Genomic DNA, 27,512 nt, shown 5'->3' with positions numbered 1-27,512 from the left:
AACTTGGAAGACTATATACTCAGATACGTCGTAAGACGCATCTGATTGCCTTTATATAATTTCTGCCGGATACACCACTACAATGTATTTTGGTTTCATTGTACCTAGATGAGATTCGCAGTTGATCGCAAAGATCGCTTCACCCATCAATCCCCCAGCCGGTCTATATCTAGGAGCTATGCGTCGCTGATCTCTAAAGGCTCATTTAAATTATTTCTACCTTTCAAAATGTCGCATTCGCGACTTGAAAGAGCCAGCGACTCTTCCAAAAGACCTAACACCCATGTAGGATTCCTAAGACCAAGCGAAGCCCATTCCTTCATTCCCTCACAGCCGTTCTCCTACGGAGCAACAGTTGCGCGGACTCGTCTGGAGTTATAGCTGCACCAAAGATTTTGTTTGCCGGCCTTCCGGCTTTTTCATCGAGTAATTTAACATCAAAAGTCTCAATGATATGAGAGAAAATAGCCTTCAGCTCATAACTGGCGAAGAATCTGCCTGGACAACCTTGGCGACCGTGACCAAAGTGCAAGGCCTTTGGAGTAATTGTTGCGAATTGGAATTTGTGCATATCATCCTTGCTTCTGGATCGCAAATCAGCGAAACGGAAGCCACGAAACTCGTTGGCCGACTCCCAGATGTCATCATCCAAGGATACAAGAGCTGCAGGGGCGAGGATGTAAGTTCCAGGAGTGAACTTTACTCCATTGCTGAGTGTGAACTCCTTCAATACTAGCCGACTGTATGTCACTATATGCAAAGTCAGTGAGCCGTTACAAATATCGAGACTCTACTCCCATGGAGACCTTTCGATTTGAACTTACTCAAACTTGGGGGGTTCAGCCGCTGTGACTCCTTCATAAAGCTATCCATCTTGATCATCTTGTTATAGTCGAGTTTAGATGGGATACCGTTAGAGGTCTTATGTATGGCATATTGCTCTTTCCTTAGAGGCTCAACATACTGTGGTCGTGCGGCGAGATCATATAGAAAGTGCGTCATAGCGAGAGTAGACGTATGCAATGCCGAGAAACAGACAAGTAAATGCAATTTTGCCAGCTCCGCAAAACTGCGAGGGTGCTTCTCTTTCGCGTTGTTATCCATAAGCCACTGAATCATGTCATTTGGTTTCTTAAAGTGGGGGTTTGATGCTGCATCCCTTTGACGCTGCTCCATAATCGGAACGAGCAGGCGCTTCGCTGTGGCTTGATGCCTCCACACCTTGCGAATCTCTGGCACCAGAAACCTGGCAGCAAATGGACGCATGAAGTGGCTGTACTTATACAGGGCATTGCCTGCAATATAGATATCCATCATGAAGTTGCTGGAGATGTGTAGCCATTCTTCGTTGCGGTTCAGCTCCGTGCCCACGAATATCCGTCCGGTCATGAGGGAGACGATGCGCAATATTCTTGGCTGGATGGTAACGGGAGTCCAGTCTAAACTTATTAGCAAAAGCCCATGTGCAGTTTGGCTACTCAGAGAACTCACCTTTGCATTCGGGGAGTTCGGTGCTGAGAGCATAGTCAATCTCATCTGCAACCTCTGATAGCAAGCTTCCTGTCAAAATTGACGATCTCGTTAAAATAGAACTTGGTGTTGCAGCCAGGCGCTCTTACCAAAATTCTGGGTTAGGTCTTTCAGAATTGTGTGCGCTTCCAACGGGTCTCCTAGCTTGACCCATTCGTAGTCACCCACCATACGCTAGAGTCAATTGGTCAGTCTTTATTCTGTAATTTGCACTGGACTCTCAAACCTTTCGTGTTCCTTCATAGAAATCTATAGTTCCAGGCGGAAGAGAGCTTAATTCCTCCAGGAAATCTGGCGAGACGACAGTGGTAAACCCGTGGAGGCTCCAGATCTGATATATGCCGTGTTTGAACTCCTTGTATCCACGTTGGAGCAAGCCTTTGGCGTCTGCAACGTATGCCTTGAGCGCGGCATCATAGTCATTTCCCTTGAGATTGAGAATAGGCACGTCAATGCGCTGTCGTTTGAGCTTGTGGACGCGTAAATAATTGTCGGACCAAAAACGGACGAAGATAGTGGCTGCTAAAGAGATCAGGATCCAGGCGATGGTACCAAAGCTTTGAGGGCTTGTGAATGTTTCGAGGAAAACCATGATAGAAGATTAGAAAAGAAACATAAAGCTGGAGAAGAGAGAAAAAGGGAGTTCTAAATTATCACAGGTAGCTGGTGTACTTATTGTGAGGAAAATATTTTGTAGGCGCATCTTCTCGGGATTTCCGTATTTAGCAATTGCAGAAGAGCTTTCAAACCCCTTGTATTATACAAAATCTACATAGAGTGAGACTCTGGAGTATAGGTTGCATTGAAACCACTGCCTCCATCACAATATTTGCTTTCATTTTCCACGCCGGAGATAATTTACGGCAACCGATTTGATATTTTGTAAAAGTTGACGCCTTGGATTTGCTAACCCCCTTTATCTGTGCTGATATAAGTCTCTGGGATACGATTTGCTCTCGAATCATTTTATTACTCTTTCCTTGCCTGATACAATAGCGATTTCGGCTGTCCACGTCGTGTCGACTTATCTTCTCCTGCTTTGGATATCGTCGAAGGTCGAATGATAGCACAGGCTAATTAAACATATAGATCAAAAGATTGGGAATCTAATGCATAAATAGAAAGATATAAAAGTTGATATTTCGTGATCTTCTGTGCATTGTTTAAGCAAATCCTCAAATCCTGACAAGTTTGAATTAAACGAATAATAATTTTTCAAGGGCAAATAGTACTTCTTAATACTTCTTAAGGACAGGCACATCCGAGACTAAATTTCTTCGTTCGGCTCCCTTTGTCCCCTTCCTAATCGACGGAATGGTATCTGAGTGTCGTCTGACTCCACCTTTCATTTCCGCTGATCTGATACTCCAACCCCTTGGCATAGGTCTGGACCTCCCACTCATCCGGCAGCTCATTGACTAGCACCGCATGCTTTGTCTCCCAACCTCTACACATAACCAAAAGTACTTTCTTCGCTGCCTCATAGGGCAAATCAGTCTCCTGATTCAGAACCTGCACAGCGGAGCATATGGCGGCTCCTTCTGCATGGCCGATTTTTGATGCTCGGAGCTCTTTGTCCCAGCTGTAAACATCGTTCATGATAGAAAGATGCTTCGCACAGTTCTGCTCGACTCCTTTCACAGAGTCAAGCTGTGCTGGGGTGAGGTGAAGGCCCATCGAGAAACGCATCAACGCACACAGAAGACTAAAGATGAAAATCATTAATTTTTCTTCTCTAAGGCCCAGAAAAAGAAGTTGAGTGGGATACTACATACGCTTTCCCGACATCTCTCTCTCGGTACTCCAAGTAAGGTCCAAGCCCTTGAATAGTCAACCTTAGCTTGTCGGTCTGTGCCCTCATAAACGTAAACACCGGCTCCAAAATCTCATCCGCAAGTGGTTTGTCATATGCCCTCATACTCTCCCACAGGTCATACGTGATCCACTCCACGGGAATGTCTCGATTGGGCAAAACGTCTCCTCTGGAGATAGGAATGAGGTTCTCATTGTACTTCGAGCCTTCATCCAAGCTCATGTCCTCAAGAATATCTATTAAACATCAATTTTACGGCTCAAAAGTCCTCAGAAACTTTCGAAAAGGGAGACTCATACCATCGATCAAGAACAACAGCGTCAACAGACGACAGGCGAAGTGAATTCTATCATCCTTCGCAGCTGGAAAATAGAAGCAGGTGACAGTAGAGAAGCCTGCTGCCACAAACCTTTTCCTTGCCTTCTCGTTTTCAAAAGGCCAGTGCTGAAGAAAATAACCATTGACCTCGGCTGATACCTCTTCGACGCGAGGATGACATTTGGGTATGAACTCAGACGATGTTTCATTGAGAGCTTTAGGTGGTGGTGACAAAGCAGGAGATGATGTCTCAAGGCCAAGGAAGTAGAGAAGTGAATACAGGGCTTTAACGGGGGTCAATATCGGTGCCATGGTGGAAATTTTTGGCCTCGGAGTTCCAAATTCAAGTCTAATGTTCAATTTGGGGTCAATGCAGACATAGAAGAAGCCATATGAGAGAATTTATTTCCATCGAGCTAAGTCTATACCTGGCCCTGTAAGCAGATTCGGTCTTTTCCGGAAGCGTGTCAACCGACTTTTAATTCCTGGATCTGGTTCAGGATTTTACGTCCAAACAGCGGGAACTCACCTGGACACGAGATATACTGGGTTCTTCCTCCATCCGCGGACCAGTGGACTTGATATGCTACCTAGCAACTCTATATTAATAGGTCACGGCATGAATTTCAAGTTTTACATTGATTTCCAGCATCAATCAAATGTGGCCATCGATATCAATTCCTTGGCTTTTATGAGGCTCCTTAGCGGTAATAGCTACACGCCCTAGGTAAAATTGCAAGTCGGGACTTCCTAACAAGGAGTATCCCAGCTTACTGTAGGTCTTATGATTGAAACAAAAAAGGGTTGTTTGGTAATTTCTGAGCGAAACGTCGCAATCAGACAAAAAGACAATAATACGCCTCTCTGGCTGTCGATGGGTCTAATTTCTGCCTAGGTATTGGGTATGTGAGTGTGACCAAATGAATTCGAGGTACTAGGTACCTGTTCAGCGAAGCATGCATTTTGCTTCTTGCATCTTAGTACAGTAGATCATGGCGATCCATGCCCAGTGAATACCTTGACTGAAACGTTTTTCGATATTGCAGATTACAGTTTGAATACAACTGTGCTTCATTCATCTTATTGCTACTGATCATAGAACTGATACTCGAGAAGAACACTTTTAATCTCTCATCTAGTAATCCTTTCCACCCCAAGGCCTCGCTACTAAGCGTACTATCCTGGGTCAAACCTTGTCTCCCCTAGGCTTTGTCCTTACCATAAGCTTAGGCTTTTTCCATAGCGTATGCATTTCTGATGCCTCTTGCCAATTTAAAGTATCATCCATCAGCTCAAGATCATATTTGAAATATAGTTTCGCCAAAATCGTTCGCAATTCCATCCATCCAAGACTGTTTTTGTTCTTAGCCAATACTTCTATCTCTCAAAGAGCGATCAAATGCAAGTAGAGCGAGTATGATGGCTTACCTTCGTCCCAGACACGCTCTTACGCCATAAGAGAAAGGTTGCGAGGCCTCCAAGTTATCCAGCTTATTTGAACCGATCCAACGCTCGGGTTTGAAATCCCAGGGGGAGCTAAAGTTATCGGAGGACATGCACGTCGCGAAGGGATTGGTTGAGACGACGGTCTATCACATGCTCAACATGCCAGATCTTTGAAACAATCGAGTCCAGTAAAACAATAAACTTACACCAGCCGGCAAGAAATGCCCATCAACTGTATCTCCTCCCTCTGGTACAACCCGCGGGAGCGCAAAAGGCAAAGGTGGATAGATCCTCATGCCCTCCAGCAAGACAGCATTCAAGTATTCCATCGACGCAGTGGATGCTGCTGTGATTTGGCTGTAATCCTTGAATTTCGAGCGAATCTCATTTTTCAGTTTCTCCAGAACTTGAGGGTTTCGTTGGAGATAATAGGTGACACATGCCAATGCCGTAGCTGTTGTCTCGCTTCCCGCAATCACAAAGTCAGACGCATGTGCTGCGATCTGTATTTCCGATATCTCGTCTGTTTCACGGGCGTCAAGGATTCGTGTGATGAAATCTGGTCGATCGGTCTTTTTATTTACTCGCCTGTCATAGTCTCAGTTTAGGTATGATATTAGCTGGGGAGACTTCTTACTTTTTTATCAATTCAATCGTGTAGGCCTCGTGTCTTCTGGTATCTGCGATCAGTTTTTTAAGAAGACTGGGGAATAACTTGATGAAGATGGCTGCCAGATAGGGAAATCGCTTGAAGCAATCAGCGAGAGCCCCCATTCCCAGGCTTTTCACCACAATAGACACCCAGAAATGCTCAGTCCCGGAAGCCAGACCTCCAAACGACTGACCAAAAGCCAAGTTGCCAATGATGTCGAATGTAGTGAGATTTAACCAAAGAACCAAATCAACTCCGTCATCTCCCTTTTTACCAATCTTCTCAATGAAAAGATCCACGACCTCAGATACCAGGTACTCTTGTTCTCTCAGTGACCGTTCCGAAAACGCATTGGACAAATATTTACGCATCACCGCGTGTTTTGCTGGATCGCGTTCGCTGACAATTGAATGGGCCTCCACCGCAAAGCTTCCCCCTCGTAGAAGTCGCTTTTGATGAAGGGTTGATGGTCTTTACGCTGACCATAGATATCTCGCCACGAAGCAAATGTGTTGAATGAAAGCTCGTTCGGGGCGACGCGTACTGCGGGGCCTTGAGGTTGTTAGTATAGGCCCGTGTCAAACAGACGCGAACTTGCCATATTTCTCGTGCAGCTTGAGCATCTCATATGGCTGACGGCCACCCATAAATCGACGACAGTACGAAAACTATTCTTTTTCTAGCTCCTGTCCACTCATTTCGAGCAATTCTATTGAATCTTACATTGCTAAACGCGGCTGTTGGGGGACCGGGGAACTTGGACAATGGATGGCGTTTGATCTTGATCCATGTTGACACAGCCCAGGCCACGAGGACCTTTCACCAAGTTGATATGTTAGTGTATCTATTTGCAAGATCTATGAGTAACTATACTTACGATAGAAAGTATCTTGAGGGCAGAAGCACCAGTGAGGTCTGCCAGGACTGCCATTATCGCCTTCTTTAAGATTTCAAGGGATGGGACTGATAATATGCAAAAGGAGAAAGCAAATATGTTAAATGTATTTTGTTCAACTTAACACCTGATGTTACTAAATGCGTTAGAGCCCGAACAATTGGGCGATCAGATTCCGAATGAGGGGTTCCCCGAGAATCCGATCGCAGACCCCTGTCTTCCTCTGTATCAATTACCCTTCGATTTTGTGGCTGAGTGATTAACTCCTTCGCTTAAAGAAAACTTCCTGGTCTGGATCAGGCTTGAAGGCCACATCGTAGGTGATCGGCTTGGGTCGTCCTTTGCCGTCCGGAAGCGCAAAATCAAATGATCTGATCAAATGCGCAAGCACAATCTTTACCTCGTTATTCGCAAAAAATCTCCCAGGACAACTAGATATATAGTGATGGATTAGTGACCGCAGTTGTAAGCGATTGTTCAAGTCTTACGCATGAGATCCATATCCAAACAACAGCATGTTCGTTCCCGTTGAGACAAACTGCATATATTCAGATCACCGCGCTCAATAATGACCATCTGTGCATGGAGGAAGTTACCTGATACTTATTCTCGCATCCCGGCTCTTGTCTCATCCGATAAAGCCGAAGCCCGTCGTATCTTTCCGGAGTTTCCCAAAGTTCAGAATCCATGGCAATCTGACTTGATGCCGCCGCCAGGTACGTCCCGGCAGGAATATGCAAGCCATTGGAAAGCTCTAGCGAAGATATTGCTTTTCGATTGAAAGTCATGATTCCCGGTGGATTATGTCTCTGCGTCTCAGACATGATGCTATCCATCTTTTTCAATTTGAGTAAAGCAGCTTTGGACAATTGTCCCCCGGTCGTATTTAAAACCTCTTCCAACTCGTCTCGTAGAAGCTGCAGGTATTCGGGATGGGCCGCAAGGTCAAAGCATACGTTTGTCAGGAGTTTGGCGGTAGTGTGAATTGCGAGAAAGCTAACTTGAAGCTGTTGCATAGCTTGATATTTCACATCATGGCGCTTCGAGGATGGAGAATTATTCATATTCCAATCCATCATGTTGAGGATGCCATTTTGCTTGCCTCTTAATCTCTCATCAACCAAGGGTGTGACTAGTCTGGTGAGAGTTGCGAGTTCGCGCTGGACAGCACGGTACTCGGGGACAAACCTGTAGATGAACGGCCTCAATATAGGATGCCAGGCACGGATTTTGTTGGCAGCGTTGAAGGAATCTAAGGTGTAGCCAACGGTGCATTTCTGATACTCTTCATTTCGACTCAGCTCTGAACCCACAAAGACTCTCCCAGAAAGTAATGCAATAACTGAAAGCATTATGGGCTGGACTTTCAATGAAGTCCAAACTTCAATCTTGAAATGTTAGCTCCGGGTTTGGTCGGGCTTTTGCTCAGCTGCTGACCTTTGCATTCTGGAATCCTTGCAGAGAGCGCATAAATGGCTTCCTCATCCATTGTTTGGATTACGTTTGCTTCGAATAATTAGCTGGTAGCCAGATTGTCGACAAATTCACTCATGCTACTCACCCACGTTTCTTGCAAGATCGTCCGAGATGCTTTTGAGGACTGTCGCATCATGAGTCCCAACGTATGTTGAAGGACCCAAGAATTGCTACATCTGACATTAGAACAGCCCAGAGGTCTTGCTTTCAGCAATCAATAAACCCACATCACTCAGCGATTTGGCCAGACTAATCTTGTTTTCTGGCAATGATTTGAGCTCATCCAGAAACTTCGCAGGCAGTACCCATTGCTCCCCATGGGGGCAGCGGAGCTTGAACACATTGTGCTTCGACTGTGGTGGAAATTAGCAATACAAAAGTAGGTCAGTCAGCGAAAAAGACCTGCCGTTCGATATCCTTCCTTCAAAAGTTCCAGTAGAGGGGGTCGCTTTTCATTTCGGTTAGGGATGTGTGCTATAAGTGGTACACTGTCGGTATTTCTTGGTAATAGCAGGTAAAATGAGAATAGCAGTGCTAGAAAGATGATCCCAACGAGTAGCTGATTTTTCAGATCCAAAATCTGCCATGGGGTGATAGTGAGGTTGCTCATGTTGATTGGAGCGACTGCCAACAACACTGTTCATAGGATGCAATGTGCTTGTGCCCTACAATAGACCACCATATATATTGTGTTCTGGCGACAGAGCGTTCGCAAACAATCTCCCAGCTGTGAGCTGTACTAAAAGTGGCATAAATGAAGCACTCTATTGTGGCTAGAACGTTTTTGGCAAGTTTTGAGAAGTCAGCACTGATACTGTAATAGTGCTGCATACAGTTTTGGGCTGCTCCGACTTGGGGGAACTCCTCTTTGCCCCATGTCGATGGTGCATCGCGCAACGGGACGGACCTAAACGGGTCGATCCCGATCTTGATTGGGCTAGTGTTCATTATACACTGCACATTGAGTCTATTCGTCGTGGCTGGAAGCTGGAAGCTTGCACGCCTATTTGAATAGTTATGAAGGCGAACTTCATCGTAGTCAAGTGATAGTGCTCTTTTTCGCACATACGTGAGCCTCTGTTTCAACTAAGTAAAATGAATGATAGAATGGTCAACTCAATGGACGCGGAGAAAATCATCTGACAGTGCCCACAGGGCTTATGAAAACATCGCATTGCGTTATCTCGGCTTCCATTCAAGCATTTCTTCTCTTAAACATGACTGTCGCCGTCCCGTTTGGCAAGTACTGCGTTTCAAACAGTAAGCTCTCCGGCCTTTTTTGCCCCTCTTTAAACTTCATATCGTAATTCTGTAACAAGTATGCCATAATCGCTTTGATTTCGTTGGCGGCAAAGAACCGACCAGGACAGGCATGACGGCCATAGCCAAAAGACATTGAACTGTGATTGCTTGCAGCGTACTGGGCCTTGCCACTCTGCTCCGGATTCTGGCGTAATTTCTCGAATCGAAAACCATCAAATTTAGTAGGATTATCGTAGATCTTAGGATCCATGGAAATAGCCTGTGTAGGAATTCCAATTGTTGTGTTGGCAGGAATCACAAACCCATCCGAAAGTTTGTAGTCTTCGGTAACGACACGCTCAAAAGTAACTAAAGGAGCGATGCTTTGTCAGTATGCCATCAAGGGTTGAACAGCTCAGTCAGCCAGCGCCGAATGGATTCGCGACTCACTTAGAAGGAGTGGGTTGAAGCGCTGACTCTCCTTCATGATGGAGTCCATTTTAGGCATTTGCAAGAAGCCCTTCTTTCCTATAGTCCCATCTTCAAGGACACTGTTGATCTCGTCGCGTAGCGGATTTATGTACTCTGGCATAGAACAGAGATCATAGATCAACTGAGACGGCGCAGCTGCGCTAGTATGAATAGCAGCAAAACTGACTTTCAGTAGAATACCTGCCAGGAATTTGTGATCCTTTTCATCGCCTTTAGCCTGGTCGGCCATCCAATAAAGCAAATCCAATGCTTTCTCGCCTGATTTCTCCCTCTCTTCTAGAAGGGGTATTGCTGCTTTTTCGGCCATTCGATAATGCTCGTGGATCGACATGATCTCGGGAATGAAGTATTTTGCAATAGGCTTCAAAAATTCAGGATATCGCTTGATTTTCTGAGCCCCATGAAATCCATCAATAGCAAATGCGATGGAAGCATCAATCCACTCTTTGTTACGGCTAAGAACCGGGCCCCCAAACATGCGGCTCGAGACCCTGGCAACAATTTGTGTCATACAGTCAACGACGTTGACCTCGGTCCAGTCTATCGTTCTCAAGTTAGAAGCCTGTCAAAATTCTTGGGCGGGTACTAACCATCACAAGCAGGAAACTGGGACTCGAAAGATTCCTTAATCTCTTGTTGGATCTCGGGCATGACTGCTGGAAGATTACTGTTCAATTGATGTTTCACGACTCGAGGGTGCAACGTCGATCGGCTCCCCATGGTTGTATATTTTCCTTCAAACATCTAGAACAACCGTTAGAGTCTACCTGCGGTGAAAAAAGAAACATTACCTCTTGAAAAGTAGCCACAAAATCAACCTTGTCGATTGGAGCTGTTTTAAGATCTTCCAAGTACTTGACTGGTATCATGAGACGTTCGCCTAAGACACTCGGAACATAAAAAAAATTGCCCGCCCACTAAAATATGTTAGAGTATTCCTAACGAAGTAATATACCCCCTGTACCTTTTCATAGCCTTCTTCAAGCATAGATTTTCCATCGTGAATAAAACGAATGCGACTTTTCTGGATGCTCTGGCGATCATCACCACCGACGATTGGAATTCCGGGAACAAGACGCTGTCTTTTCACCACCCATCGCTTAATGAAAAACTGTATGAATAGAACTGCGCCCAGCAATGGTAGCAATCGGGAATGAAATTGGGAAGCTTGAACCCCATGGAAATAATCGAGGGTCTCCGAAGATAACACCATGTTGGACAATAGAATTGAGACCAATTACAGAGCCAGTGCTGGTGAATACTTTTCGATTGAAATCGCTTAAATTATTGGCAAATTCAATAACCCCATGTCTCCAATCGGAGATGAGAAAATCGAGTGTCTGACCACTTCGGTGCTTCCGTATCGGTCTTAGTCTCATCAGCCGTAGCGTAAGACCTTGGGCATGCATTGATATAGCGAGATGAAGCTCCATAGTTTATTCCCAACTTACTTTTTTATTTCCAATGTGAAAGGATGGCAGACCCTTTTGCTACCTGGAAGGTCGATTCGACAGACAAAGGTCGCAAATTTGGCACTCTTCAAGTCCATGCAGGTCATAAACCAGACTCAGCAACCAAATCGAGAGCCGTTCCAATATATGCAACAGCAGTAAGCTCTCCAATACCCATTTGATCTTATCTAATGCTGATGAACAAGTCCTTTGTTTTCACCGATACAGAGCATGCAAAAAGAGTCTGCACAAATCAAGAAGGCGGATATGGTGAGCTCCCCCTACCTTTCTCATCCGGACATATATTCACTCGTCCAGTATATTCCAGGATTTCAAACGTTCGTATCTCAACTCACCTCGATCAATTCTTTTCTGATTTTCGCAGCCAACTGTCGAGGTATTTGAGAGGAGAGCCGCGGCTTTAGAAGGCGGCACCGCAGCTGTTGCAACTGCCTCTGGTCAGTCTGCCGTGTTTCAAACCATACTTGCCTTGGCAGGATCTGGAGACAACATTATCTCATCGCGCAACCTATACGGTGGGAGCTACAGCATGTTCAAAACCCTCCTCCCCCGGCTAGGTATTGAGGTGAGATGGGCATCAAGCGATAAGCCTGAAGAAATTGCAGGATATATCGATGAGAAAACAAAGATGGTATTTGTAGAGACCATTGGAAATCCTCGGTGCAGTGTACCGGATCTACGAGGAATAGCAGATGCCGCACATCTACAAGGCGTTCCATTCGTTGTCGACAACACATTCGGGGCTTGCGGCGCCTTTTGTAGGGCTATGGACCATGGAGCGGATATTGTGGTTCACTCGGCAACAAAATGGATCGGAGGCCATGGAACCTCGGTTGGTGGAGTGATAATAGATTCAGGGCGATTCGACTGGGGCAAAAGTGCAGCTCGTTTTCCTCATCTCATCGAAGAATCTGGACCTTTGAACTTTTCTTATTGGAAAGCGTTCGGCAATTGCGCATTTGCAATGGCTCTTCGAATCAATGTGGTCATGGAAGTAGGCTCGGTTCTCGGTCCTTTTGCTGCTCAGCAGCTTCTCCTTGGGTTGGAGACTCTCAACTTGAGATGTGAGAAAATCGGGTCAAATGCGCTCAAAATAGCACGCTTCTTGCAGTCGGATCTTCGAGTGTCCTGGGTAAACTATCCAGGTAGGTGATCCACCTTGATTGGACATATTCAACCTCTGTGACTTAGATTCGCATCGTAGGACTTGAGAACAGTGAATATCACGACCTCGCGAAGAAATACTTGACTGGCGGGTTTGGTGGTGTTCTCTCTTTCGGTGTGGCAGGTGGCACTCGTGCAAGTGTTATTCTGATTGACGGATTGCGCATAATTTCAAACATGACAAAGTTGGTGGCTTGAGATCAATTCTTGCTTCAGGCGACTAACAATTTGATAGTGTTGGTGATTCGAAAACGATGATTACTCACCCTTGGAGCTCTACTCATGTTATCATGTCCGAGGAAGATAGAATTGGAGCCGGAATCACAGAAGAGATGTTTCGCCTATCAATAGGGACGGAAGATGTCGAGGATCTCATTCATGATTTTGATCAAGCACTGGCTAGTCCGGATCCGCCGACAGAGAATGTGAGCAGTAAGCGCTCTCGAGCGGTCACACCAATTTCAGACAACGAAACCGCACAGAAGCGACAAAAGGTAACAGGGAAGATTTCGGAGCAGAGAGAGCAGAAGGATACGTGGACAGTCGAGCAAACCATAGCGGCTATTTGATTTATGATTTGCAGTTAGTTCATCCAGCACTGAGAGGTTATTTTGCCTGCATTAAAACATCACTCATTTATTCAAGCAATTGACTCTAGCATAATCATTCTCAGAAACATCTCTGGTACTCAATAAACATTGCAATCCTTCCTACGGAGTAGATCTGGAATTGATAAGCCCGACCGCCCGGCTGTACCACCCGAACCAAGGCGCTTCGCCAAAGTGTGGTTCCGTGGAAGTCTGGGAAGCCAAACTATTCTGCTTCCGAACTGAATCATCCGAATTCAATCTCGACACGTGAGGCCAACTTCTGGGAGCAATTATGGGACAGCGCCCGTCTGGACACCCAGTTTGGAGATCGAACGGGGAGAACCATAGAGATAAAATCCCTGCTGGCCCTATCCATCGCGACCCACCGAGCATGTTTAGTACTGAAACTGGGTATGCTCCATCTGAAAGGAGCCTTCAGCGGCCTCAACCAACGGAGCCTACAGGCATGCGCCCAGGAAAACCAGCAAAGGAAGTGGATCGCAAAACCATGAACAACTGAGTTTTCGAGGATGCAAATCGGGCACAAGTTACACGAAGCGTCTTTGTGCGGATCTTCAAGCCATAATGAATCATTTACCGAACGAACTCAGCGATGTGAAAATGAATCTCCGATTAGATATGGTTGAGGGCATAGCAGTGGTTGTCAAATTAAATACGCATGATCTATATGCCTCCCAGCTAGGGGCGAAGCAAGTAGGATCGACTGACAGATTGATGACGCTAGCCTCTCGTTGAGGGGACAACGGTCAAGAGTTCTTTAGATGGGGCTAGCGTGGTGCATTTTATTGAGGTGAGGTGCTGACTTAGCAGCTCGTGCTTAGGTGACGCTCAGTGAGATCTGGATTATGTAACGGTCAGGTGATGCTCAGTGAGCGAGTTTTATGTTTATACAATACTTAGGGGCATGCTCAGAATTACTCAGTGAGCAAAAAGCGGCAAGGGGTGAGCACTAAAGCGGAGAGCGAAAGCCATGTCGCGCGGCCTAAAATCCGGTTTTTATGAATCATGATAGCAAAAACGTTGTACATGCCCGCCTAGGTAGGTATAGTTAGTACGGAGTACCTTGATACTGATTGGGACCCACTGGCGGCCGAATCCCGGATGGGCTCGGGTGTCCACTTTTCGGCCGCCGCTATGCCTCCTGTGCCACAACACCCGACTTACGCGAATGTGATCTGAACTGCTTAATCTGATACAATCTTCTGAAGCCCTCTGTTAAATACCCGCCATGCCTTCTACAGAGACATCAAATCTAGTATGCGTGAACTGTAAGCTCCGCAAGAAGAAATGTGATAAAGCGCGGCCGCGGTGTGGATACTGCGCTCGGTACGTACCTCTAGCCTCCTCTTTACAGTTATGACATCTCCTTATACGGCTACAGCAAGAACTTGGACTGTCAATCCACCTCAACAGATGTGAAATACCCGAAATCAAGGCAACTACTGGCGAGCCCTAGCCCTGTCATCCGCTCGTCCTTGCTCCTAGCGGAGACTTTGTCGGCTGTGTTGCAAGATGAACCTACGAACCTGCATTCTATAATATATCTGCAGATCCTCCGCATCATTCGATCGACGGGTCAAACTATAGACGAGATCTGCCATCGATACTTCCGAGGCATGCATTCTTTCATCCCGATATTATCGGCCCCTCAATTCCATGAGCAATTGATCCACTTGGCCGCATTTCCCTCCGCGACATTTTCTGTACTATTATTGTCAATGGCTCTGGTAACTTATCATCCTGGACTGGTCCTGCCTAGCTCTGGTGTTGATCACGCGACCTTATATTTTACTACGAAATCGCTATACACCCAGGCCCAAGGCTCCTTTGCGAATTCCCTACCCCTAATTCAAGCTGGTATCATAATCGCTAGTTATGAATATGCGACTCAAAGGATTAATGAGGCTTTCTGTTCTATTGGTGTCTGCGCCAGGATGGGCTATGCTGCAGGTCTCCACCTTGTCAGCTTGACTGAAGAATCCCATTATTGCTGTCAGGCGGCGGAGAGGTATAATACTTGGTGGGGCATTGTGATTACCGAAAGGTCAGATCCTGAACTGTACTATTCTTTGTGCGAAAGTCGAAATCTAACGCTATAACAGGACCATTTTGTGCGAAGTGGATATCGTTCCACAACCCATAATTTCCATCTTTCCAGAGGGAGATGTTTCACTACCAAAAGAGCCCATTTCATCCAAATCGGACCCAAATCTATTTATTGATGCCGTTTCTCGAAATTATATAGCCGTCGATGACTACGATGGATTGGCCAGGGTGACTCATTCCATATGGCTCCTGGACCAGGTCTTGAGTGCTTCAAAAGTGCGGGATCTCGGTGCCCGATTGGCTCAACTTGTTAAGCTAGACTATGATTTACGAGCATGTCTAGAGCTGTCAATGGAACGATCCGCGGGCCGATGGGGTTTGTTCTGCACAGCAAATGCTATTGTCTTTAGGTATGGATGAGACTTCGCCATGGTTTAAAAGGAACAGTCTACTAACCCCAACATGGCTGGATAGAGCGCTCTTTATTCTTCACAGAGAAGTAATTCAAAGCGCGACTGGTGTTGCTCGTTCGAACTCCTATGTTGCACTCGACACAGTCACTCAGATGGTGAGGGATATCGCTGCTACCCAACACGGTATAACCATCGGGGATATGGATATGCTACCACCGAGCCGAGCATTTGTGTTCCGGGCTGCGCTGCACTACCTTGATGAATTTGGGACTAAATGTGATAGATGGGACAATGTTCGGACTAATCTTGAAGCATCATTAACAATGTTTGATCAACGTTGGAATGCTGTCTCTGTATGAGTAATGAAAGATGACTCTAGGCAGCACCTCCGCAACCGCCAATCATTTGTCTTCGCTCTCAACAACAACCTCGGAGGTCCTCAAATAATCAATTAAGAGACCAATAAGGACCGACTTCATTTAGTTCGGCTGCGTTTTATTCTTCTAGCTGTATTAACTCGAGCAAGTCACCTCACTTACTCGTCGGATTTTACAAGAAATTTCCCCATTAGGTGCATACTGCGACGACATGTAACTGGTCATTTCAGATTCTCCGTCAAGGATTACTGGCCCTTCATCCATCCCCTGCAAAGTGTCAGCCCACCAAGGACCAGAACCCCCGTCAGGGTTCTAAAAATCGTGGTACGTTAATTGACTTGAGACCACCAAGGTACCCGGTCAAGACTGAGAGTGCTGACGCCATTCAGGTAAGCCCCAAGTATGCTAGGTAGGTTTGCTCTTCGTATGGAAGATGATAAATTTGCAGATATTCCAAATCGCCTAAATTAGTTATAAAATGGAATTCCCTCTAGGCGAAATTTGCTCTATCTACATTACGAAGACCGTTTAGTTGTGATCCAATGTTAGCTTCAATTTGTGAATTGCTCGAAGTGCTCGAAATGAAATATCTTTGCATGAAATTGGAACGATCTAGGTCAGGTAATGGAAGTGATAAAAGATCACAAAGAAATTATAGTTAAACCTAAATCAAGCATTCTCGCGCCAAACTGAAGGCCGAGTCCCGAGGCGTCGCGAGCCGCAAGGATCCCTGGCATGAGGGCGATCACCAGGGTCATCGCAGCTGATAGGGGAAGCGGGCCCCATTATGATGCCCACTACTCGGCCGCTTCGCGCCCCACCAACTTGTTCGGTTATTGAGAAGACGCGAAAGACCGAGTACTGTTGGATCGTGAGATCAGAGGAGTAGAAGATCTAGTAGAAATAACTATCGGGAGTAATATTTAATGCTGGCCAACTCGCGGAAAGCACGTATCAAGATCCCCTCGAAATGTCTTTGGCTTTAGATTTGGAAAAGTCCAACCATCTTCCAGACTCAAACAGCCCTGAAGAATGGGAGAGAAACCAGTATGAGATTAGTTTTGGCGAAGGAGAAGATCCAAAATGTTTTAGTCCCCTCTACAAGGCGTTTATAACATGGGAAATGAGCATGCTTGCGTTCGTTGGTTCTCTGGGTTCATCCATCATGTCGCCAGCACAAGCAGATTTGGCGGTTTATCTCAAGATAAGTGAGCAAGCTACAGTGCTGAGCCTGTCGCTCTTTGTTCTAGGTTTGAATATTCCATGAAGCTCTCACTGCACGGCTGACCTTCATTTTCAGGATACGCATTTGGCCCGCTTATTTGGGCACCGATAAGTGAAATCTATGGTCGACGATGGTCCATGCTACCAGCCGTTTTTGGGCTAGTCATTTTGAGCGTTGGAACTGCTGTGAGCAAGGACCCGGCCGGTATATTCATTACGCGCTTCATTGGGGGCGTTTTCGGCTCTGCGCCCATCAGCAATGTGTCTGCGGCACTCGGTGATATTTACGATGCACGCGTGAGAGGAGTACCTATGTCCTTTTATGCACTTTGTGTAATTGGGGGACCGACTATTGCGCCACTAGTCGGCGCGGCTCTAACAGTAAATCATCATCTTGGATGGCGATGTAGGCTCTTCTCTAGTGAGATATCTTAGGGTCCCGGCTAATCTTTAACTAGGGACCGAGTATATGGAAGCTATCATAGCTTTTAGCGTCTTTATTGTTGCGGTTTTCTTTTTGCCTGAAACATATGCCCCGGTACTTCTCCGAAGAAAAGCCCAATTGACGCGAAACAAGACCGGCGATCTCCGTTATTGGCATGCATCCGAGAGATCTAAAATGGGATTGAAAGCGATTGTTACGAAACAATTAAGTCGTCCTTTGAAGTAGATCGCCCCCTAACCAAAATCAGACTTGGACGATCTTAAAGCTGATTAATTGCAGAATGTTCTTTTTCGAGCCAATGGTCTTCACAATTGCCTTATATGCCTCTCTGGTTTACGGGCTGCTGTTCTTGGCTCTTGAAGTCTTTCCTATTGTCTTTAGAGAAATACGCCATTTGAGCATGATCGTCTCTACACTTCCGACTTTGGGTCTACTAGTTGGCGTAATTTTTGCGCTGATAGTAAATCTCGTCAATCAGCCGCTTTATGCGCGTGCTGTTCAAAAAAACAATGGCAAGGCGGTTCCAGAGGCGCGTTTACCTCCAATGATAATTGGAGGCTGTCTCTTTTCGATTGGTCTGTTTTGGTTTGGATGGACTGCAAATCCGAGCATCCCATGGGAGTCACCTACAGTTGCTGCCGGTAGGTCAAGAGGATTCTTCATATTTCTCGTCATCATGTGTTACCTAAAACTTACCAATATCAATCATAATAGGATTCATTGGTGCCGGCTTCAATATTGTCTTCCAACAGTGCCTCAACTTCTTGGTAGATACGTATGGTCAGTATGCTGCAAGTGCCATTGCAGCAAATAATCTCCTTCGTTGCTTAATGGCTTGTGGAATGCCATTGGCAGCGAGACCCATGTTTTTGGGACTGGGGATCGGACCCGCCTCAAGTATACTTGGTGGAATATCTCTTCTGGCATTGCCCGTCCCTTTTTTGTTCATAAAATATAGTCGTGTGCTTCGCAAAAGATCAGAGTTCGCCGCTTTGTGAACGGCATCCGTCGGCTAGAACAAGGACATGTTGAAGCGAACGAAAACCTTACTTTCCGTTAAAGAAGGAAGTCTGGCGACACATCCAAATATCATTTTATTGTCATCTTTCTATGCCTGACGTTAACCTTTTTTTTTTCTCAAGGGCGCCAAATCAAATCCATTCGATTAAAATGTTCCAAACAAGAGCACAATGTATTCAACTTCCCATTACCTACGTAGATCCCATTTTCTCATATAACTTAGATCGCCATAATCAATCAAACCCAAATTGAATTCAGCAACTCAAAGAAGCGGTGCGATAACAGTCCACAACCAGCACAGTGCGCCTAGATGAGGGATATAGACTGTAGATCAACTATTGAGGAGCTGCAGACTTGGAGGAGCTATTTGCAAATATTTCTGTCCGCTCATATGGACACACTCTCACCAAGAGAGCGTGCTCCGCTTATACTCATAGATATATGGACCGAGTTCATCTATCTCATGGTTGTTTATGCCAACAGTTATCAAAACGAGATGATATATGATTCTTATTTGTCAAATTTCCAACGGATCAATAAGTTAGTTAAGATCTACTTGGAATCAGAGTGCCAAACCCCACTGTTCTGCGCCAAGGTCATGCTTTTTCCGGCTATTTACTTTTGTGCCCATAGGTGTCGCGACTGGCACACCCGCCGAGAAACATTGCGGTTGATTTCTGGCTCTCGGCGACGAGAGGGCTTTTGGACATCTGGCCGTGCCTGCGCTGTATTGCAATTATTTATCAATGAGGAGTCTGTTGGTTTGATGCCCGGCGATGTGGTTCCTATGCATGCTCGTATCGACATGGTGCATTTTAGTTCTTCGCCAACTAATCTCAAAGGTGTCTTGTGGTATCACCGGCCTTCCAGCCCTGAAGAAATTGACAATGGTGCTGATGTCCACGGAATATGGAAGAGCGTGTCGCAGGACTTCGTAACTAGGTTCGAATTGCTTAGGTGACAGTGGAAGACAGCGCTTGAGTCAATATCCTTTCGAATTTGAAAAAGGACAAAACAAATAATATAGGTATCTCTACCTAGGTAATCTTACACATAAATCCATATATGTATATGTATCTAGGTAGGCACTGTTGACTTCTTTCGTTTTCTTTGTTTTTGCTGGGACCCATGTGCATGTATGGGACAGCAATCATCTTCTGTATCTTGCACGCTCCCCGGCCCCCTCTTTGAAGCTCATATCATCATTGGAAAATGACTGCATCAGCAATCTTGGTGTTGGATCCTTTTTTAGGGGTTGAAAATAGCAGTCCCAGACTTATCCCAGCCATGGGCCGTCGAAGAGCTTCAAGACTCAAGTCTCGGGGGCGTGGATTCAAATGCTGACGCTGTTCTCCTTGCTGTGATGTGCCACAATTACTTTTGTTGATGCGATTGTTTGGTTCTCTGGTGATGATTACAGCCGGGGTATTGAAACTCCCGCCTGGGCACAAGTTACGTTGACTGGGTCTCATGGCGTAAGGTTCTGGGACGCGTTGATGTTGATCTGCTAGATGGGGTTTTGAAACACAACAGAAGATTCAAAGGATCAACTAGGTTTCGAAACCCAGTCTCCTTTCGGCGGGGAAGTGAGGATTAGCTCCGAAGCGATGATGGGCTCGGGGCTTAGTTCGTCTATGATGCAAATATTGTCGTCGCGGGAATCTGATATTGCCGCAGTTGTCGCAAGTTGGCAGCTTAAATGAGAGAAATTCATATCGATGCCTGTGAATGCTCGTGGGGAGCTAGTATTAGAGAAAGATGCCGAGTGGGCTGCGAATTAGTATCGAATCATGAATGCAAATGGTTTGGGGAGCTGTTGGAAATCTGTAGGTAGCGACAGTGGTCGGACAGCTGGGAGATCTTCCAAGGTTCTTTGCAAAAGGAACGAATAAGCTTTCGAGCAGTTTTCGATTTTGCTATATCCAGGGATTTCAACTGCCCACTGATTACTACATATATATTCTGCCCTTGTCTATATTGTTAGCATGACTAAGGCTAGTAACAGTAGCATTTGAAACATCAGCCTGTATTTAAAGCAAGCCAAATTGCAGAGTAAGCATGGCATTATCAGTTATAATGTTTTTTTGTTTTTAAATAAGCGAGAAGAACAGCTTTGGAGTAGTTGGACGTTTCTTCTCATTGACTGGCCTAGCACTCTAGCACAAATGACCCCCCACCTTATATGTATGTAGACTATGTCTCATGAGGTATTTTGAATAAAAAGGATCGCACCTAGACCTATTTAGGTAGGAATACCTACTGGAAGCCTGGTAAAACACTATCAATTATATTGACTGGGTTAGGCAATCTCGGTTGATGATCAACATGAAAAGGAATGTACTCCAGGCTTTATGGCTAGGGAATATAACTACTGGGATACCAGTATGTGCTAATAGGACTTGGATTATGATATTTTCACTATCTCTCTAAAAGCGTTCTGCACGTTTATATTTTCATGCCTGTCTTCGTATCATTTCAAGTATGTTCATAACCCCTTTTAAATCGCGAATTTAGAGGATTGACTATGGTCTAGTATTGTTAGAATGAAATAAACTTAGTATCAGTTGTGGCCAGACTCTTTAAACCCTACATTGTGTACAGTAACCGGGCCAAACTGGGCATAATCTGTGGTTTCCGGTAGGAACTGCATATCTGATGAGCCTTGCATATCGATCGTCCCGTTGCATGCCACTTACTGTATTATCACACATACTAGATGGTAAGCATTGGTACGAGGAAGAAACCTTGAGCCTAAGTGTAATAGATATTGATATATTGTAGCACTATGCTGGGATTCAATAGAGTGTTTATTAAGTTTTTGTAAAGAGTGAAAGACGTACATAACTTATGTGTTTATAGATGAACTCACACCTAGAACGAGATTAGGATTATTTATCCCTGTCGTTCTATCGAAGTTAGGGCTTAACCGCGTTTGCTTATTTGAAACACTCATCCACAGAAGTGACGCCCTAGACTAAGAATGAATGTTCGCATTTGTTTCAATTTATGTTCTTCTTATCTCTTCTCCATTCACTTTAATGACACTGGAATGTACACTGGTGTGAAACTTTTACGCTGAACCTGGTTAAGCCGTTGTGAGCTATTCTTTGAGGCGGCATACCTCCGACGCAAGGGAGGCGGGACGTGAACCATTCCTAAGCCTCGCAGACACCCGCAAGGTTTCATTTATTTAGATTTATTTCTGGAAACCTTCGGATTCGACTTTGTTATCGAATGAAAAAGGGTACAATGAAGGCATGAAGTGAAGGAGCACACCTTTTCTTTTCTGGGAGTGTCAATACGGCTGGAACATACATCAATAATTTGTAAGGGAGAGTCAGTCCACTTATACGACCTTGACTCAATAAATTAGCAATCATTTCCGACATGAATAGAACTCAGATGAAATGAGATACCTAATATATCTACATAACGTAATAACAAAAGAAGTCCAATATTCAAGCTTCGCCGAATGTATCAAAACATGTCGCATCATTACTATGGAAATGACCACATATCTCAACCTAATTAATCAGATAGCCCAGAGGATCATCCCTATCAGTGACGGATGCATGATCGATCGGCACGGCCACAGGATTAGCGATCGACTTTCAACTAGAAATGATTACAATATTATACAATTATATCACCGAAACCCGGGGCTTATTGAGACCTGAGTTCCGAAACAAAGACAACATAAACGAGGCAAAGAGGCGTTCAAATTTATATGCAGTGGCTTGCATGAAAGGGAAGAAAGACTAATTCCCACCAGAATTGCAGAGGACAAAGATTGCCGTCCCGTCGAGCTCGAGAAAGGTTCATTGATGCGCATATCCGACCCAGCAAACGGGGATCACTAAGATCGGCAGCTGTGATTATTAGATCAAATGGGATGTAGGGTGTAATTACAAGCTCTAGAGCGTTATTAGCTTTTGCTCTAGAAGGGGTCTTGAAGAATGAGAGGCATATGTTCCACATTGTACGGAGTAGACCTTTGTTAAACCACGAGGGCTCTCTTATTTCTTCCCCTTTTACCCCTTTGGTTTAGTTTGATTCCCACTCACTCCACAGAGGATCTGGTGCCTACTATGTATGTTTTCACGCCAGCATTTTCTTCCCTGCATCATGCAGGTCATGAATTTGCTATCTGTTATGCCTACTTGCCGTGTTACACCCGGTGCTTTGCAGTGGATCGTGGTAAAATGTATACTCTGCATAGATCGGACCTGCAGCAAAGATCATATCAATACAATAACATCACATGCTTAGTAGAATCGAAAGTTAAATAAAGGCTCCAAGCATTTGATGCTGTGCGGAAATGGCTCATAGCCCATAACACACGACCCAGTCTTCCAGGGAGGACCCGCCGCTGCCGCCAGGGGAGCGAACTGCCAGATTGGAATGTGTCACAGACCGAGAAAGGGGAATAAAATGTTTTCGTAGCCAATCGTATCAGTCCTGTCAGTCCCGTCCATGCCAAAGGTCCGGCTGTCGCCTAGTTCAACCTGGGCGAGACCGTGGATCAACAAATCCTTGACACGCCGGGAATAGCATAGATGTGCATTCTGCGGCTGCGGTTAAACTGACTTATAGTCATATATGTACTCTAGCCCGGCCTCATTTTGGGACTCTCTCAATCTGCCAACACGCCTCAATGGTGTAAAGTATCACCAACCTTTTTTTTATTCTTGTTCTTTTTCCTTTCTCGGGGTGTTGTCCTTCCTAGTCCTTCGTTTTGCATTGTCACTCGTTGCATATCATTTGTTTCACATCCAAGCGCTGCCTTTATTCTGACAAAATACCCTATTTGCATCCAAGGACACACCGGGCGGAACTCGAATTGTTCCAAGCTTCTGTGAATCATATCGTCCTTTATAAGAGCTTTTCATCCACCCATAAGATCGACCAGACACCATCAATCCAAAATGGAATGCTTTCGACAAGTATTTCGATGCATCAAAGCTCCTTTCAAGCGCGAAAGGGGAAGGGTTATTGAAATTGTAAGTCATCAGCAGAGTAGGAACAGGAGAGGCGCAATCGGAGTAGCTAACACTTTGGTGTGCGAAACAGGGTCCCCCAACAAACTTCCGAAAAGAAGAATTGCCTGCTTGCTTCTCCGATGCCGAGTCAGTTCTATCGCCCAGCGAGAACCCGACAGCGCGACTAAATCTGACAACACAATCACAGGACTCTGACGTCGCAGCACAGCCACACCACGGAGAAGGACGGGATGACGATCGAGATGGTGCCAATACCATCATCGACGAAGGACAAGGTTCAAGGCCATATGCGCAGGATGAGCGTAAGACTCTCGCAGACCGCATCCGAGGGCATATGAAGGTGGCCCGTTGGTGGAGAACAATCCCGACAAGGGGCCATGAACACAAGGGCCCGGTCGAGTCGGTCTCGATGGCGGAGATGTGAGCTATCTAAGTAAAAATGACTATGGGATATTTCTGGGTTGGGTATGTGAGATGCGTTGCAATTTCACACCAAGAATGTGGGCACTTCATTGTGCCGTGATTTTTTATGATTCAAATTGTTTCTTCTGCCTGTTTCAGGTGGTTGGCTTGCAGAAGGCGCTTTGGTTTTGGCGATAGAATTATTCATCCGAGATGACTCCGGTAGTTCATCAAGGTCATCAAAAAGCGATTGAACTCTTGATTTGAATGCAGGCGTTGGACTAGGTCGCCCATTTGGCTGTTTCCCCTTCTCCTTTGAAGTAGAGTTGTTGCGTAGATTTGACTCACGATGAGCTCGAGGGGTTGTCTGCAAGTCTAGTTGGTGATGTCGAGGAGTGGATTCTGCTTTTTGGGGTGGTGGCTGCATGGCTGACTGGCTCTGATGGTCAAGATCGTCATCTGAATCCGATGCCGTCTCTTCGTTTATTTCAATCGCTTCACTGCCGGGGCTTCTCATCGCGGAGGTTACGCTGCCGATACTGTCCACCCGAGGTCTTGTGGTCGCAGATGCAGGGGCTTGCTTGAACCCCGCCGCAGCTCGAGTGGATGACTTTAGTGAATGAGAACCAACCAGAGTGCGCGTTTTTCGCGGGCTCATCATGAGGCCGTGAAGATGTGTCCCGGCCCATAATTTATCGTCGTCGTCATCAATCTCGTTGACCCCTCCATCCTCGACGTATGCCAGCCCAGCTTTCTGTCGCTGCCTGAGAGCCTCCCGTTCTCTTTTCCTTTCAGCCTCCTTTGGGAGTGGAGTACGATTATCCGTCGGTCTCTCGATATCTCCAAGAATGGTAGCATTCTTGGCTTTCACTTCCTTCCTCCGTCGGAGATACTCCGCATAATGTAGATGCTGAGTGTATGTTTGCGCCACGGCATAAAATTCGTCTTCGACCATGACCCAGCCATCATCGTGCTCTATCCCGGTGATCAGAAATCTGGCACACGTTAGCTATGGACTTTTGTGTGCATAGGGCTGTGGTCGCACTCTTCCGGGGGACACTGTTTGATTGGAGAGCTTGGCGGGGACTGAGCTGTGTAAAGACATTCCTAGTTAGATTTAATTCACATGTATGATTGAGAGAAGCGTACATGATCTGAAAAAATCGCGCTTGGTTGGTGAGGTCGGAAGGTGTTTCGGAGTGAGGTCGCGACGAAGACCCTCTGTTTTGACGCGCCTTGGTGTAGTCTCTTTCTTGACAGACGCCTTGTTCTCAGCTCGGTGCCAGGGCAATATCCTGGGCATGATGAACTCTTTGATTAACCGAATAAAAGAAGGATGATTAAGAGCTTGATGAATGGGAATCACGGAGAAAGAAAGGGCTACTGATAGACACCGGCCCGCGGAAGATAAGCTTCCAAAGTTGCAGTGCGGATGACCTCACATCGACGGATCAATCTGCAGGGCTACTCTTTAGACTTGTGCTACTTGCGAAATGAGATTATTCGAGTATTGACCTCAATTCATTCGGGTATCTAATGTCGCTAAGGACATTGCAATGCAAAATATAAAATCTGGGACCGCCGCAAACGCCTTGTGAAGGATATATCACCGAAAAAGGATGGCACTGCCGGTAGAACGCCTATGCGACCATTTGACAGGGGGAAAACAGCAGTATCTTATCACACACAGCAGAATGCTTATGCCTCTCCCGGTCGCTTGCTGTTGCAGCTGACAATTTTGACCTTCTCCGCAGAGACGGTTGTTTGATTGTCGAGCTTAAACGAGACATCCTTGATTAGGAAAGTCCAGACTTCGTCGCAGAATCGGTAGGTATCAAGGTGACCCTAGTGATAAAAAAAAGGTGCATATGTCAGCCGTGTTCAACAGAGATGAAACCAAGCGGTTCTTTTTGAGATATTATGATTTGAATCGAAATCATTACCTTGAAGGTCAGTCTGGCCCGGACCTTGTCCGCCAACACTTCAGTAACCACCCTATCAAAAGTCCCCAGGATCTTCATTGCCAGCTGGGGTTCGATGCGTCCTTCGTTGATCAAGTCGTCGAGCGTATCAGTGAGAGACAGCCCGAGGCTGATAGTTCCTTGAGTTAGCTTCAGAGCCTTTAGTATGCTTCATGTGGTATAATACCTGCTCCCACGGTAAAGCTCATAGTAAGCCACAGATGCCATGGTGTAATGAAGCAATGGCAGGCTCGTTGAAATAAAAACAAAGTGAGTGCTAAGGGTAAGTTGATGGATCTCCGTCGAATCGCGGGGGCGGTCGATGGCACGTGACAAATTATCACGTGAAATGCTTATCGGCCTAGATTGCGTCAGAGAAAGACGCAGCCTTGAAGCTGTTTATTGTCTAGAAAAATTTGAAAACACAACAGATCTGTTCAAACACCACTCAGACGAATAATGACATTGCATTATTCCATGGCTAAATGCTTGCTACCCACCATGTTGTCTCGTCAATTGTCCGTCACTTGTGTACGTTTTTTACATGCCACCTCCCCCAGGCTATCAAAAGCTCAAGGTCAGCGAACAACCTGCATTAAATAAAATTAGAACTAATACAGCATTGGCACTTCAGATCCTTTTAAATTAGGTTCCAAACAAGATGAAAACCAGAATTCACGAATGAGTCCTCCAAAACAAGACGACCATCGCTACTCCATCCCGTCCAAGGCTAAAACCGTCTCTCAAGCCGATGCCGAGCTTCGTGAGCGGCTCGAACAGATGTCCGGAGAAGGAGGGGCTTCCGGAATTGAATACGAAGACGGCAAGCCGAGTGCAATGAAACGTGGAGTACGAAACAATATGTTCCGATTGATATGAAACCGCCCCTTCGACCTTGCAGATCGGCAAAAGATAACCCATCAACACCCACATGTCCAAATGAGAATTACGCACTTCAATTTTCTCTTGGCCTCAAATGGCAAGACGCGCGTAAAAGGATCGTGCTCAGGTGTGATGATCCTCCGGGGCATATGTATCCACCTCGCCCAGTTCCTTGGAATAGCGTTGTTGGATAAAGAGAACACTATTCTGGCCTTCGGCTGAGATCACTTCAGGGGTAATTAGGACATGGGCATACAATATTGTCTGATACGGATAAACGGCTATGGGCAATTGAAAGCATTCCGCTCGTCGGGAGTTTCCTACATTCCTCAATTACGATTGCTTGGACAGAGCCGCGCAACCAGCTGAGGTGTGCCTGTTCTTGTTGCAAGCAAGTTCAGGATCAAGATGATTGATTTAATCTGGACCTGCCCTTACTCAAGAGTTATTCATAGATCATTTCGTCCTAGATAGCAAAATTTAGGCCAAGTCCCCCATTCTTCTGGTCATGCTTTGATCGGACCGCAAAGGAAATTCGAGGTGATGGCAACGATCTTGCTATAACATCAAAGGCAAGAAGTTTATATTTTCAGGGCAGCCAAGGATGATAGAGCAGCAGATCCCCTTCCAA

At 45.7% G+C, this 27,512-nt stretch overlaps 15 protein-coding genes across 15 annotated transcripts; 6 read left to right on the top strand and 9 right to left on the bottom strand.

Moving 5' to 3' along the window:
* Positions 1 to 319: 319 nt before the first annotated feature.
* On the bottom strand, positions 320 to 2,122 carry N7529_002523 (cytochrome P450; the record flags this gene model as incomplete). Its single annotated transcript, XM_057238051.1, has 5 exons — positions 320 to 750; positions 825 to 1,439; positions 1,492 to 1,560; positions 1,620 to 1,704; positions 1,757 to 2,122. 5 exons carry the CDS (start codon positions 2,120 to 2,122, stop codon positions 320 to 322), a joined length of 1,566 nt encoding a protein of 521 aa, XP_057100662.1.
* A 710-nt stretch (positions 2,123 to 2,832) lies between these two features.
* On the bottom strand, positions 2,833 to 3,973 carry N7529_002522 (Aristolochene synthase in complex with 12-13 Difluorofarnesyl diphosphate; the record flags this gene model as incomplete). The annotated part of the gene is made up of 3 exons (XM_057238050.1): positions 2,833 to 3,235; positions 3,306 to 3,579; positions 3,643 to 3,973. 3 exons carry the CDS (start codon positions 3,971 to 3,973, stop codon positions 2,833 to 2,835), a joined length of 1,008 nt encoding a protein of 335 aa, XP_057100661.1.
* An 874-nt stretch (positions 3,974 to 4,847) lies between these two features.
* Positions 4,848 to 6,130, bottom strand: N7529_002521 (cytochrome P450; the record flags this gene model as incomplete). The annotated part of the gene is made up of 4 exons (XM_057238049.1): positions 4,848 to 5,042; positions 5,113 to 5,250; positions 5,314 to 5,695; positions 5,745 to 6,130. The coding sequence occupies 4 exons, from the start codon at positions 6,128 to 6,130 to the stop codon at positions 4,848 to 4,850; spliced, it is 1,101 nt and encodes a 366-aa protein (XP_057100660.1).
* A 253-nt stretch (positions 6,131 to 6,383) lies between these two features.
* On the bottom strand, positions 6,384 to 6,690 carry N7529_002520 (uncharacterized protein; the record flags this gene model as incomplete). The annotated part of the gene is made up of 2 exons (XM_057238048.1): positions 6,384 to 6,575; positions 6,637 to 6,690. 2 exons carry the CDS (start codon positions 6,688 to 6,690, stop codon positions 6,384 to 6,386), a joined length of 246 nt encoding a protein of 81 aa, XP_057100659.1.
* Positions 6,691 to 6,913: 223 nt separating this feature from the next.
* On the bottom strand, positions 6,914 to 8,143 carry N7529_002519 (cytochrome P450; the record flags this gene model as incomplete). Its single annotated transcript, XM_057238047.1, has 3 exons — positions 6,914 to 7,048; positions 7,251 to 7,996; positions 8,092 to 8,143. 3 exons carry the CDS (start codon positions 8,141 to 8,143, stop codon positions 6,914 to 6,916), a joined length of 933 nt encoding a protein of 310 aa, XP_057100658.1.
* A 169-nt stretch (positions 8,144 to 8,312) lies between these two features.
* N7529_002518 (uncharacterized protein) lies at positions 8,313 to 9,078 on the bottom strand (the record flags this gene model as incomplete). Its single annotated transcript, XM_057238046.1, has 3 exons — positions 8,313 to 8,483; positions 8,684 to 8,766; positions 8,964 to 9,078. The coding sequence occupies 3 exons, from the start codon at positions 9,076 to 9,078 to the stop codon at positions 8,313 to 8,315; spliced, it is 369 nt and encodes a 122-aa protein (XP_057100657.1).
* Positions 9,079 to 9,325: 247 nt separating this feature from the next.
* Positions 9,326 to 10,584, bottom strand: N7529_002517 (cytochrome P450; the record flags this gene model as incomplete). Its single annotated transcript, XM_057238045.1, has 3 exons — positions 9,326 to 9,741; positions 9,823 to 10,404; positions 10,455 to 10,584. The coding sequence occupies 3 exons, from the start codon at positions 10,582 to 10,584 to the stop codon at positions 9,326 to 9,328; spliced, it is 1,128 nt and encodes a 375-aa protein (XP_057100656.1).
* Positions 10,585 to 11,546: 962 nt separating this feature from the next.
* N7529_002516 (O-acetylhomoserine aminocarboxypropyltransferase/cysteine synthase family protein) lies at positions 11,547 to 13,069 on the top strand (the record flags this gene model as incomplete). The annotated part of the gene is made up of 4 exons (XM_057238044.1): positions 11,547 to 11,585; positions 11,701 to 12,481; positions 12,541 to 12,685; positions 12,736 to 13,069. The coding sequence occupies 4 exons, from the start codon at positions 11,547 to 11,549 to the stop codon at positions 13,067 to 13,069; spliced, it is 1,299 nt and encodes a 432-aa protein (XP_057100655.1).
* A 1,270-nt stretch (positions 13,070 to 14,339) lies between these two features.
* On the top strand, positions 14,340 to 15,929 carry N7529_002515 (uncharacterized protein; the record flags this gene model as incomplete). Its single annotated transcript, XM_057238043.1, has 4 exons — positions 14,340 to 14,437; positions 14,466 to 15,155; positions 15,214 to 15,567; positions 15,653 to 15,929. The coding sequence occupies 4 exons, from the start codon at positions 14,340 to 14,342 to the stop codon at positions 15,927 to 15,929; spliced, it is 1,419 nt and encodes a 472-aa protein (XP_057100654.1).
* Positions 15,930 to 16,917: 988 nt separating this feature from the next.
* Positions 16,918 to 17,841, top strand: N7529_002514 (uncharacterized protein; the record flags this gene model as incomplete). Its single annotated transcript, XM_057238042.1, has 3 exons — positions 16,918 to 17,197; positions 17,248 to 17,577; positions 17,630 to 17,841. The coding sequence occupies 3 exons, from the start codon at positions 16,918 to 16,920 to the stop codon at positions 17,839 to 17,841; spliced, it is 822 nt and encodes a 273-aa protein (XP_057100653.1).
* A 55-nt stretch (positions 17,842 to 17,896) lies between these two features.
* On the top strand, positions 17,897 to 18,614 carry N7529_002513 (uncharacterized protein; the record flags this gene model as incomplete). Its single annotated transcript, XM_057238041.1, has 2 exons — positions 17,897 to 18,257; positions 18,331 to 18,614. The coding sequence occupies 2 exons, from the start codon at positions 17,897 to 17,899 to the stop codon at positions 18,612 to 18,614; spliced, it is 645 nt and encodes a 214-aa protein (XP_057100652.1).
* A 4,947-nt stretch (positions 18,615 to 23,561) lies between these two features.
* On the top strand, positions 23,562 to 24,060 carry N7529_002512 (uncharacterized protein; the record flags this gene model as incomplete). Its single annotated transcript, XM_057238040.1, has 2 exons — positions 23,562 to 23,636; positions 23,707 to 24,060. 2 exons carry the CDS (start codon positions 23,562 to 23,564, stop codon positions 24,058 to 24,060), a joined length of 429 nt encoding a protein of 142 aa, XP_057100651.1.
* A 63-nt stretch (positions 24,061 to 24,123) lies between these two features.
* Positions 24,124 to 25,341, bottom strand: N7529_002511 (uncharacterized protein; the record flags this gene model as incomplete). Its single annotated transcript, XM_057238039.1, has 3 exons — positions 24,124 to 25,033; positions 25,084 to 25,129; positions 25,188 to 25,341. 3 exons carry the CDS (start codon positions 25,339 to 25,341, stop codon positions 24,124 to 24,126), a joined length of 1,110 nt encoding a protein of 369 aa, XP_057100650.1.
* A 395-nt stretch (positions 25,342 to 25,736) lies between these two features.
* N7529_002510 (transcription initiation factor IIA subunit gamma) lies at positions 25,737 to 26,227 on the bottom strand (the record flags this gene model as incomplete). Its single annotated transcript, XM_057238038.1, has 3 exons — positions 25,737 to 25,883; positions 25,982 to 26,129; positions 26,187 to 26,227. The coding sequence occupies 3 exons, from the start codon at positions 26,225 to 26,227 to the stop codon at positions 25,737 to 25,739; spliced, it is 336 nt and encodes a 111-aa protein (XP_057100649.1).
* A 273-nt stretch (positions 26,228 to 26,500) lies between these two features.
* Positions 26,501 to 26,878, top strand: N7529_002509 (uncharacterized protein; the record flags this gene model as incomplete). Its single annotated transcript, XM_057238037.1, has 2 exons — positions 26,501 to 26,530; positions 26,672 to 26,878. The coding sequence occupies 2 exons, from the start codon at positions 26,501 to 26,503 to the stop codon at positions 26,876 to 26,878; spliced, it is 237 nt and encodes a 78-aa protein (XP_057100648.1).
* Between the last annotated feature and the right edge of the window lie 634 nt (positions 26,879 to 27,512).

This window comes from Penicillium soppii (assembly GCF_028829465.1).
Source record: "Penicillium soppii strain IBT 18220 chromosome Unknown utg000003l, whole genome shotgun sequence".
NCBI classification, from domain to species: Eukaryota; Fungi; Ascomycota; class Eurotiomycetes; order Eurotiales; family Aspergillaceae; genus Penicillium; species Penicillium soppii.
The sequence above is the reverse complement of the archived record's forward strand: the minus strand, read 5'-3'. Positions and strand labels throughout refer to the sequence as shown.